Source organism: Lactuca saligna, chromosome 9 (genome assembly GCF_052625555.1).
Source record: "Lactuca saligna cultivar CGN05327 chromosome 9, ASM5262555v1, whole genome shotgun sequence".
In the NCBI taxonomy this organism is placed as follows: domain Eukaryota; kingdom Viridiplantae; phylum Streptophyta; class Magnoliopsida; order Asterales; family Asteraceae; genus Lactuca; species Lactuca saligna.
This window is the reverse complement of record NC_136425.1, coordinates 47,940,130-47,953,557: the sequence shown is the minus strand read 5'-3', so window position 1 is coordinate 47,953,557 and position 13,428 is coordinate 47,940,130. Positions and strand designations below refer to the sequence as shown.

The following is a 13,428-nucleotide window of genomic DNA, read 5'->3' as shown; positions in this document are numbered from 1 at the left end:
GTAACTTTTGTCATTTGGCATTTTTAAAATAAAATTAATTAAATGAACTTTCAAATGGGCGCTTTAATTACGAACTGTTCACTGCATGTTTGGTTCGATCATAAGTTGGACCTAATCCAATGCATTTTAAATTAAGTTCATGATTATCATAACGTATGTTTACAGATGAGCTCTAGGATAAAGATTGTACAAAGTAGAATGAAACAGTTTACAACCAAATGAAGGATGGAAGATGAATATGCCGGTTTTGCAAGTTCATGAATATGTTCCTGTAGGCTTGTAGCTCTTCATTCATCGTCATGATATTTGCTATATATGGTCAAATCCGTAACATGATCCATACAAAATGATCTTTTAATATAGTTTAGACAACTTATAATTAGAGCTATATTAATATATGTTGAAATACATTACAAATTCTTTCACTTATTGTGTGTTTACATATATGCTTCAAAACCAAACCTAGGTACTTTTAAACACTTATGATCATGCCAAGAACTTGTGAAATAGTGCCTCAAATTTTTCCATTTCTTTACTAGGCAAAGCCACCAAGACGTTGACTTCATTGTTGCTTTCTCCGACAATGTCCGGAAATAGTAATATTATATCTTTCCGGTGATAAACCACCGGACAACTGTACCTTGGTTTCCCCCATGGATACTCCACGTCTGCAAATCCTAATCGCCACCAAGACGAAATCAGAAACTCACCATTCGGAAACCCTTTGTTCACTTCTCCCCAATCAATCACAGATTGTGCATATTCACCCGTCATCCGTTTAGTACCTTCAGTCACCATCTCCACCAGCTTCGACAGCGGACCTTCTTCAATCTCCTTGCATCGCGCAGATGCATACGCGCTCAGAACAGCGTTGCCGGCGTATGACGGCGGCAGACCCAACCGGGACCGGATGTCTACGGCGTACAGAACCGTGGAAACCCTCTCTGGGTCGTAATCGGTGCCGGAGGACAAGGCTTTGCACCGCCAAACATGGGCGGCAACCACATTGAACCCTGTGATTTTCGCGTTGGTTGAAAAGGGTTCATCTTTGGCTTTCTGCTTGAGGTAGGCTATGTCGTTTGAAGTCAGATTGAAGATCTTGAAGTCGAGTTCACCTTCTGGGGTGTCGAAAACTGTAGGGGTTGGGAGGTCGATTCCGTTTGGGATCTTGAACAGTTCGGGGTGGTCGAATTGGATCTGCGGTGGCGACCTTGCTGCCAGGAGGCAGCGATCGTTGCAGGGAGTGGTGGCGAGGGGTTTATCAGCAGCCAAAGAAGCTAAGTTTTGTAGGAAGGTTTTGAAGCTTATGCCATCAAAAGTAGCATGGTTTGTTGCCACACCAATTGCAAAACCACCACATTTGAAGGATGTTAACTGTAAAAAAACTACCATACTCAGACTTCATGATCAACTGGTTTACTAAAAACAGATTGAATCTAAAACACGTTTTGCAATCATTTAGATGTTTTTGAAAAGATTATTGCGATTCAAAGTTAAAATGGTTTTGATGTGTTCAAATATCACAATTACGAATTTAGAAAGTCAGAATAATAGAACCTAAAAGTTGAATACCAGACAAGTCTAACTGGACAACATAGAACAATCTAAAGCTTATTGTGTTTTATAGGTAAATTATCTATTAATCAACAGCTAATTGGTTAAAATGGCAAAATCATAGATAATTGTAAATCAATACCCTATTTAATATAATAATATGGTTCTTAATGAATAGGAATAGTCACTTCGAATTATTTTTAAAATGAAAGAGTCGGTTTTCATTCTTCGTATGAATTGTCTAAACCAATCAAATTAAAATTTTGACATTTGATTTGATATTAATTTTTTTGTCTTTTTTTTTTTTTGTTATTGTTTTCCAATTTTGTTTTTTTATTATTTTTAATTTTTTTTAATTTATATTATTATTATTATTATTATAAATTTCGCACAAAATTTAAACATCCGGACGAAAATATAAATTCGAACGGCTATATAAATCGGTTTTTAAGTATTTTTATATTTTAATTATAATAATATTAAAATATAATAATAATAATAATAATAATAAATAATAATAATAATAATAATAATAATAATAATAATAATAATAATAATAATAAATTAAAAAAGAATTAAAAACAACAAAAAAAATAAAATAGAAAAAAAACAAAAAAAACATCAAAAGACAAAAAATCATAGGGTGGAATTGGAAATTAGGGGTGGTACTTTTAGAAAAACCCTTTCCTTTTGTCATGAACAAATTTTAAAAAAATTATTAAAGAAATTGAAAGACAAAAAAATAATATTATAGACACTAGATGTGAAACTCGTGTACTACACGAGTTTCTTAAAAACTAGTTGTAAGACTCATGTATTACGTTGGTTAATTTAAAAAAAAATGCTAAATATAAATGTCAAAATATTTAAAAACTTTAAATTTATAAGAAAATAAGAAAACAATGAATTATTATAATGGTAATATTTTTTATTTTTTAAATTTAAATAAATATTTTAAATAAATAAAAGAAACTAATAAGCTTTAATATTAGGAAATTTGAAGTTAAAAGAATTTATTAGTATATTTATTTCAATTATTACATTAAAATATTATATAAAATTTAATAAAATAGAAAAACTCATTAAATGACATGTGTAAAAAAAATAATTCAAGATAATCACAAAATAACATTTAGCAAATTGAATGAGAGTATGACAAGTGATAAAAAAAAAACTTAATTTATTAGATAGGATAAAAAGTGTAATATCAATATGTAAATATTAAACATTTTATAAAATAATTAAAAAAAAAGTAAATCAATAAGTTTGTAATATTTATGTGAATTTATTCTCAAATTAATAAAATGATAACCTTATATAAATAAAATGCTAACATTTCACATATATATATATATATATATATATATATATATATATATATATATATATATATATATATATATATATTCTGAAATTTTAATGTAAGAATGAAAAACGTTAAAAGTAGAAAATAAATTAAAAAAAAAAAGGAAACCAAATACACATTTGACAAAAAAAAAAAAGGCAAACATGGTGAATTGAAACTATAGTATAATATAGTAAAATAATATTTAGTTGAAGAATAAACATTCTTAATATATAACTATTCACCAAGCTTTCATAATTTTCATGCTATTTTCTTAACAAAAGAGAAATAAATTAAAATCATAAACATGTTGAATTTGAAATATAGTATAGTATCAAATTCAGATATATCTAAAAATCATGGTTGCAGAAATCGCTAATCGGTCACTAATCGGTGGACTAGTGATTAAGGATTAATCGGTTAGGCGGGGATTAATCGGGGACCATTAATTCTTAAGAAAATTATTAAAAAATTTATAGATCTAACTTTAATTCTCCAAAAAAAGTGATTAATCGGCGATTAGGTCCGATTAAGTCCGATTTTGACCTGCATTGATCAAACCCGATTAGGTCCGATTAACTCCGATTAGGTCCGATTAATTCCGACTTTGACCTGCATTGACCAACCCCGATTACAGTGACCGATTAACAATAAATCTCATCGGTGGAGGTCCGATTAGCGATTACTCGCCGATTAATCGGCCGATTAGGCCGATTTCTGCAACACTGCTAAAAATACCCAAAATAGTCTGATTCAAATGCCCAAAACATGAATATTCTAATTGTATAGTATAAAAAGACGTTATCTTAATAATATAATATAAATCCGCAATAACATGTTTCTACAAGATACATGCTAAAATTGGACGTCCGTTTTGACATGATGTATAAGACTAGGCGGAGCGGCCTCTGTGAGCCTTAACAAAAACCGACATGGACTTGGTGAACACGGGGCCACTAACTTCGCATGCCGAGTTTGGTAGCCAAACTCCGTAATATCTAGCCGATGAGAGAGAGAGAATGTGTAAGCCATTTACCAATTACAAAAACTATCCGTTTTTAGCTATTTTTTGATCATTTTCTTAAATATCAAAGTTTACTATTCTTTTTAACCATAGAAATACCACTTACTACCATATTTTATAAAACATTATATTTTTCTATTTTTCAATTAAAAAGTCTTTATATTTGTGAAAAAATTGTTTCCTTTCCAACCCCAAAACTCAACAAACCATAAAACAAAAACATCAAAAACACAAACCTAATCTCATCTTCATCACCTATCTTCATCCAAAATCAAAATGATTACCATATTTATTCATCTCTTAATTTTCATTATCCCCATGCCATGCTAACCATATCCTATCCAAAACCAGTCACAATTTCAAACTCAACCACAATTTTAATGACAATCTCGATCCTAACCTCAAATACAATTCCAATCTCAAGTCCAATCGCAAATGAAAAATGACTTCAATCCATTTGACCATCTTCTCGAGTCAGGGTTGTGTCAGTGGATAGGGCATGATGGACGATGGTCTAGAGCCTCCAATTTCTAGGGCCCATTTTTTATGTATCTATTTATATTATTATTAGAAAAAGAATAATGTTTGACATTAAGTCATCGCAAACTACAACAAAAAAGGAAAAATGAGATTGAAGCCAAAATTGATGTGGATGGTGAAGAAATTACAACCGTTTCATTAGGAATCTAACCAATTAATTTCTTTTTTACTTAAAAAACTATTGTTAATGGCCTATTTTTTTTTTTTGCTCGGGCCTTAATCGGTATGAATCGGCCTTGTCTCGACTTGTCATTCCAATTCCAATCCCAAACCTAAATCCAATTCCAAACTCAATCACAACCTGAAGTCGTACCCGAAACGGATTCCGAGCCGGAAGAGATTCGGTCAGAACCCAAGATAATAGGAAAGGTACCTCCCAGGCAATGGACAAAGGAGGAAAAACGGTAGATGTTTCGGAAGATCCGAGGGTCAGGAAAAACCAAGATTTGCCTACTTTTTTCCGGAAAATTAGTAAGCATTTTCTTGCGGAAATGAATCATAGAGACTACAAAAGGATCTAATTTACGCAAGTGGAGAAACGTCAACAATGTTGCCATTGAGTTTAACGAGGTATTTCGAATGTGAAACAACAATGGCAAAATGGTGCAAATGATGAAGCAATCTTGCAAAAAGCTCCTGTAGTTTACTGGAGTCAGAAATGGACAACTTTCATGTTTTTCATGTTTGAAATATTGTGAAGATATCAAAAAAGTAGCAAGATATCGAAAGTTCGGAAACATTCATAGGTGGTTGTTCTAAAATAACCAAAACTTTCGGAACAACGCATAGTCAATCTTCCGATGCGGATGTCGGGATTGACATCAATGAAGAGGAGCCTACTGAGGTTCCAAGAGTCACTCGACCCATAGAAAGAGACCAAGCTAAGAGAAAGGAAAAAGTGACGACAAGTGGTTCGGGTGACATCGAACATCTAACAAACAAAATGTTCAACTTAAATCGGCGTTTAAGCAATACTTGGTTGTCACACAAGAGAAGGAAAAAAAACCATGCCATGATGATTTTAACAAAAAACACTAGCAAGATATCGAAAATTTGGAAGCATTCATAGGTAGCTCTTCTAAAATAACCAAAACTTTCAGAACAACGCATAGTCAATCGTCTGATGTGCATGTCGAGATTGACATCATTGAAGAGGAGCCTACTGAGGTTCTTCATGTTTGTAATATTGTGAAGATATCAAAAAAGCAGCAAGATATCGAAAGTTCGGAAACATTCATAGGTGGCTCTTCTAAAATAACCAAAACTTTCGGAACAATGCATAGTCAATTGTCCGATGCGCATGTCGGGATTGACATCAATGAAGCGGATCCTACTGAGGTTCCAAGAGTCACTCGTCCCATAGAAAGAGACCAAGCTAAGAGAAAGGGAAAAGTAACGGAAAGTGGTTCGGGTGACATCGAACATCTAACAAACAAAATGATCAACTTAAAATCGGCTTTTAAGCAATACTTAGTTGTCACACAAGAGAAGGAAAAAAACCATGCCATGACGATTTTAACAAAAAAACACTAACAAGATATCAAAATTTCGGAAACATTCATATGTGGCTCTTCTAAAATAACCAAAACTTTTGGAACAACGCATAGTCAATCGTCCAATGCGTATGTTGGGATTGACATCAATAAAGAGGAGCCTAATGAGGTTCTTCATATTTGGAATATTGTGAAGATATCAAAAAAGCAACAAGATATCGAAAGTTCGGAAACATTCATAGGTGACTCTTCTAAAATAACCAAAACTTTCGGAACAATGCATTGTCAATCGTCAGATGCGCATATCAGGATTGACATCAATGAAGAGGAGCCTACTGAGGTTCCAAGAGTCACTCATCCCATAGAAAGAGACCAAGCTAAGAGAAAGGAAATAGTGACGACAAGTGGTTCGGGTGACATCGAACATCTAACAAACAAAATGGTCAACTTAAAATTGACGTTTAAGCAATACTTGGTTGTCACACAAGAGAAGGAAAAAAAAACCATGCCATGACGATTTTAACAAAAAACACTAGCAATTTCACTGGAAGTGAAAAAAAAACAGCTTTAAAGGCCAGAGAAGGTTAAGAAAAAAAAATATATACTAGCTAGGTTTCATTATTTAAATTTATAGGTTTCGTAAGGTTAAATTTTATGTTGTATTTTTTTAGGTGTTGTAATTTTCTTTTGAGTTTACTAAAATTTTAGTTTTATAAAATAATTTGTTTAAAATGTTTAATTTTTTAAAATTCTTTTAGAAAAGAAAAATAGCTTGACAAACGTGAACCCACAACATCTAATGATAAATTTTTGATGCGCAGTGTGACAAATCTTAAGTGGACTATAATAACACTAAGATTGATATCTAGAGTTTAGAGTTTAGTCTATAGTGCATTAGCAAACTTGAATATTATCTGATTGAGGCTGGCTAAAGAGATATTATATTTTACCATATAGACACCCTAATTAAATGTTCAAATATTTTTATTGGTTGAAATTGTCTAATAACCTATTCTCCTTTAAATCTCTCTCCAGATTTAAACTCATAACATCTGTGATCTTGTACTGCTACCTGTTATACAAAGAAACTGAATGGGTCAGACTTAAGAAAGCTTGGTGAGCACATAGGGTTTTTAACCCACAATAATTAAATTTATTAATTTCATCAATCAATCAACCCGGTTACCCATTCTCATTATCCTCACTTTTTGTTACTAAGGCATCTAATTTAAGGGACCTAACCTAAGGATCATCATCGGGATGACAATACTACTTAGGGGATTCCTCAACAATATATGCCAGTAAGGCAACCATGAAGGGGATGGAGTATACAGGTGAAAACATCATTTACAAACACCTACATGTTGCGAGCCTGCTAGCGTTCCACTACACTGTCTATAATAGTTTGTGGTTGTCATCTATACTTCGCTAGATGACTAAGTCAGCTTAAACATCCAAGCCTCTCATCATTTATTTCATCATTTATATCATCTATCAATCTTTACCCATCTTTACCCATCATAATTATATGTATAAAATACATATACAGTTTAAATCAAATAAAAAATATATATTTTGTTTATTCAGCATAAATATCAAGAATAGAGATAATATGCACGTATAGCACGTAATTTATATTAAACACTTCATATATATGTTTAAGATGAAAGTAACTATATACTTATCGGATATAACAAGTGTATATTGCAGATCGTAATAAATTTTGAGAGTAACTTCTCGATCTCTTATTAGCTGATATTTCACTTTTTCAAAATATCTTCTAGTTTTTCTTTCTAAATTTATGTGAATTATATATATATATATATATATATATATATACCTATGGTGAAATGTGATCCCCAATATTATCAAAATCAGCACGTAACATAAATTTTGATACGTATATATGATTATAATTATCTTAGTCATCTTGTAAAACTAACACATATATATATTTATTAAATGAAGTTGTACGATCACATATTTAAACAACATATGTTATTTTTAATTAATAAAATATGTACGAGTTTTCTTATATTTCTTACACCTATGTTGGTTGGATCATTTGCAAATTCACAAATCAATTATAATTATATTTATGGTCCCTCAGTTATTCTTATATTAAAAAAAATATTCTTTAAATTACACTATAATTTCTTAACTATTTATTAATTAAATCAATATAACATTTATAATAAAATCTTATCCAAATAATTTAATTCATTTTTATCCAAATTATTTATGTCGTTTTTGTCAAATGTTTCCGAAAAAACTGATTGTATGTAGTTCATTACAGATTGATTTTTTATAAATGTGTCTTGTTAGCAGCGTAAACTCTATCAGATTGTATATAATTTTCTGAAAGAACTTTTAAATGTTAGTATGTGTTAGACAATATTAGTGTGATATTATGATGCTTTCAGAGTTAAAATAAGGAAGCTCGGATAAAGTAAAAAATTGGTGTACGAAAAAAATATAAAATATATATTGTTAAGCATAAATATAAAATGTTCCAACCAACTTTAACCTTGTGCAAATAAATGTTTGATTTTGACTTTTAAGGTTGCAATAACTATTTCGTAACCACGTATCCAAATACCTTTTATTATACGATTTGTTCTAAAACACCAACAATAAAATAGACAGCCAACTATTGATAGATCCCGAGACATGGACCTAAATCTTTTATTATTTTTCATTTGCTATTCAACCTGTCATTTTCACATCTTTAATATCAATATTCCATATTTTGTAGATAAATGATAAAACTATTTTGAACTCTTCAGATTTGTATGCTTATATTTTGTATTATGTATGTTGTTGTCTTACTGTTCATCTTGGTGTACCCCTCTTGTTTATTTCATTATAATTGCTGGTTGTTGTTTTGCTAATGTATGAGGTTTTCTTTTGACGCAACCGCTTTACTCTAGATGGATGCATGATTGTTGATATTTACATCTCTCTACGTCACTGCCAACTAAATGAGTTGTAACTGACATTCTAGGGCTTGGATTTGTTGACTTTGTTGTAGCTCACAAGTAAATGAGTCAAAATTACATATCTAAACTTGTGTTTTATAACTAAACAAAAAAACTCTTACAGAAATTGATTGTTTTATTAATTGAACAAAAAAACTATGTTATATAAAATAAAAATTAACTTGTTCATAGTTTGACTTATCTTTTTTTAGAACTACAAACAAACATACCCACTAATCCTAGTCATAATTCTATATTTTTTGTGTACAATAAAACTTGAACCCTCAACCATTTAAAGAATAAAAATATTAAATATTTTCAAGCAGAGATAATATGGTTGATTACAAACCCTTGAGCTCTCATTAAGTTATAAATTTATAACATTATATTTTGTTGGAGAAAGTTTATAGGGTACTGATGGATATTGGTGAACTAATAATGATAACCATGAGAATGCAAATAAACCGTAGTGTTTGGTGTCATAAATAAGATTTGACCAGTGGGCAATGGCTACCTGCCCGAATTAAGTTACTAGGCTTTTTTTTCGGCACCTTCACATGCATATGCCAAGTACAACATTTAATATTAGAGTAAAAAGGTTAAAAAAAGTTTGAGAAATCACGTTGATTTATTTATGGGTGTATGTTATACTTTATTTTTAATGGTTTAAAAAATGTTTTTTTTATATGTACGTACAGTTACTTTAAGTTGTTTTATTTAAGAAGTAAGATGATTATTGTAATGATATCGGTTTTAAATATATTAAATATCGTGTAATGCGTATATAGAAGTCTAAAAATCACATGATTATGTTAAAAAAGATTAATATAGAACAATATATCATTACTCATAGTTATGCATTTCCATACTCCAATGCTGTATTAAATATATAAATTAATACTTTTCATCTTGTTTAATTTGCAATTCTTTTGATAAGTGAGTTTGGTTTACGTTGGCGTCATCATGTGTTAACATAATATATTCCATAATTCTATTTTCCAAATCGGGGTATACATATACCATTACATGGTTTTGTTCATATTACAAACCATATATACATGCATTGATGTTACAAACCACAACATGTACCAACATCGCGATATAGATTATTAGTATTTCTCCTTTTCTGGTATTTTCTATGTAGTTTTATCACTAACCATTAGATTTATCCTCTTATTCTACTTATTAGAGTTCCATTTTAATTTTCACATTATTATGTTACATTTTATCATCATAAAACTAAGTAGATTAAGAACTAATACGGATTGTACTTGTTCTACACGTATATAAGCTCATCACGAAAACTACAATATCTACGAAGTGGTAATGATTTTTTGTGAGACAAAATTATTTGATACATGATGCTGCACTAAATTTTGTAAGCATTTATAGAATTAAATCATATATATAAAATATACCTGAATAATGCAAAGTGGTCGATCATGTATAGCCAAATCTTCATAGCTCTTTTGAACCAATTGTCTAAATCCAGGGTTTGGGTACACCAAGTCACCAATTTCACGCAACTCGAACTCACTCGAACCCACCACAAACCGAGCCCCAGCTCCATTGCAATCAAACTCAAAACGTTGCGTGTCAAGGTTCAACCTCAACCTTCCTCCTAAGAAATCGTACACAACCAATGCCTCACTCAATGCAGATTTAAGCTTTTCTGCTACTACTTGTGATGGAAACTGAGGGTTCGCCATGAAAAAATGGACAGTTTCCACGTTAAAGTTGAGAACCTGATCGATGTTCGATAAGAACATTGACCGTTTTTCTGTCTCGTGCGAAGGAAAGATAGTAATGGTGTCATGAATGATGACTTTGAGGTCTTGAATGATTTTAGGAGTGGAAGACTTGATAGGGTAATGGTAGAGAGTTCCCATCGTGAGATTTGGTGCAATGCTTTGGAATTCTGATTTTGATGTTGGCGTTCCCTTTTATAAGCATGAATTCCGATTTAAAAAATAAAAAAGACATACAATATAAAAAACAATTGAAAAATATGAAAATAATTAAACAGGACCTTTGTTGTTTGTTTTAGATTAAAAAAAAAAAAAAAAAACCCTGGTCCACAAGGTAAACGGGTCACGTACAGTACAGCCGTATTTACTTCTATTTAAGATTTTAAGTGGTATACATTTTACTATACATTATAAAGCAAAAAAATATGCCAACAATCATCCAAATTGTGTCGATCACACGTTCAATGATCAATAGGATTCAAAACATCAAAGTTTATTGATATGAAATACTAATTAAAAGTACACAGGGCGTCCTTAACGGATAGTGACTTATAAGTGGTTTTTAATATGAGTAGGTAATTAGGTATTATTGGTGTAAAAAAAACAAGTATTATTGTTGTAAAAAAATTATAGGAATGAATTAAACTATTAATTATTGCAACTTTTTTTTTTTAAATTAAAAAGACTTTAAATGACTCATACACTTGCTCTCATGTTCTTCAATACCGTTGCTCTCCGGTTTCCTAGTAGCTTGTCGTAGTGAAAAAAGAAATATAATTCTTTTTACCTGGTAAACGTTAACATCTATTATAATAAATGAAGGTTTTTTTGTCACATGTCCTCTTCTTATTTATTTGGATACATGACATTTTCTAGAATCTTTAAAATTTCTATTTTCCACTTGTCATTTTATTGTATTTTTTATTTTATTAAATTAAAATTCCACATTTAATGTGTAACGTAATATATATGTAAAGTATTTATTAGAAAAAGATTATATATGTAATTTATTCAATACATTAAAGTCTCATTAATTTTAATAATTCAAATTTTTTTTATTTTTCTTATAAATTCAAAATTTTGAAATTGTTAAAATTTATATTTGTTTTTTTTTAATTAAACCCATGTAATACATGGGTTTCACACCTAGTTGTTAACATAATAAAAAGGTTAATACATTTTTGAGTATATATATATATATATATATATATATATATATATATATATATATATATATATATATATATATATATATAGGTGAGTTCAATTGAAAATATAAAAAAAATTGAGAACGGGAGAATCATTTTCAGCCACTCATTTAATTAGCCTCTAAACATAAATGATACGTTGACAAACTTGTAAATATGAAATAATAGTCTTCAATCACAAATAAGTAAGTGTAGAGAATTAGATAACAGTTGAAATTCATTCGTTTTTTGCTCTTTCAATGCAACCTTCAATTCTGCTTGAATACCAACATATCTTCAATATCCACGATTAATTATATTCCTAGCATCATTAGAACAACATCATCGATAATCAACAAAAAATTCAATTCGTATCATTTATTCAACATCGTTCATCAAATAAAACATCGAAATTAAGGTTAGAAAAAGATCAAATCATTTTTTGTTTGAAAATTTTCATATATTTCTCTACCAATCTACTATTTTGTAAGATTTAAATAGTCAAAGTATCATATTTATCATATTTTTAAAAAAATTAACTTGTATGCACTCCAACTGTTTAATGAAATGCATAAACTAAATTAACACGTTATATTCACCTATGAATATGTTTTCTCACCTGAATAAATATTTGATTATTAAAACATAAAACAAATATACAAGTCTGTATGTTATTCATATGTGAATAACATATAAAAATTATATATATTTCTAAAAACACCTTGTAATATTCATATATGAATATATTGTGCAATATTCATATATGAATATACCAACTATTATTCATAAGTGAATATACGATCTAACATTCACAAGTGAATATACTATGTACTATTCTTATGTGATATACCATGTAATACTATATAATATTTACATATGAAAATATCATCTAATATTCATAAGTGAATATATCATCTAACATTCACAAGTGAATATATACTATGTAATATTCACAAGTGAATGCATCGTCTAATATTTAAATATGAATATACTATGTTTAGTATATGCAATATTCATATATGAATGATACTTAAATTGTAAAAAAATTTATCATAGTTTTTATTCATAAGTGAATAACGAATGTACAGTAGTAAAAACCTGATTCATTTTATTCACTTATGAATAACGATAGTTGAAAATATAAAATAAATTTTTTATTTTATCTTAAAACTATATTAATATGGATGTCTATTTGTAGAGAATAAAAAATCATGAATTTTGGTATATTTTAAATCATTTTTCGATAAAAATAGCTTCTTAAAAATTTAAAAAAAAACGTAAAAACTATGTTTTTGTATATATTAAGGTAATGCTTAGCATAGTTTAAGGAAACATGTTTTTGTTGGAAAACACATGTGCATTCCTTTCCCATTTCCGCCAATACGTTGGAGGCTTTTGCGGCAAAAATAAATGATTAGCTGAGAATGATTCCCCCATTCTCGACCTTTTTTTTTCTCAATTGAACCCTCTTCTCTCTCTCTCTCTCTCTCTATATATATATATATATATATATATATATATATATATATATATATATATATATAAAGAAATATCATTTG

The 13,428-nt window shown here is 29.6% G+C and overlaps 1 protein-coding gene across 1 annotated transcript; it reads right to left on the bottom strand.

The window, feature by feature from the left end:
• Nucleotides 1-299: 299 nt before the first annotated feature.
• On the bottom strand, nt 300-10,866 carry GLC (HXXXD-type acyl-transferase family protein). Its single transcript, XM_078975975.1, has 2 exons — nt 10,353-10,866; nt 300-1,374 (listed from the first exon to the last, which is right to left on the bottom strand). Exons 1-2 carry the CDS (start codon nt 10,821-10,823, stop codon nt 487-489), a joined length of 1,359 nt encoding a protein of 452 aa, XP_078832101.1. The 5' UTR covers nt 10,824-10,866; the 3' UTR covers nt 300-486.
• Between the last annotated feature and the right edge of the window lie 2,562 nt (nt 10,867-13,428).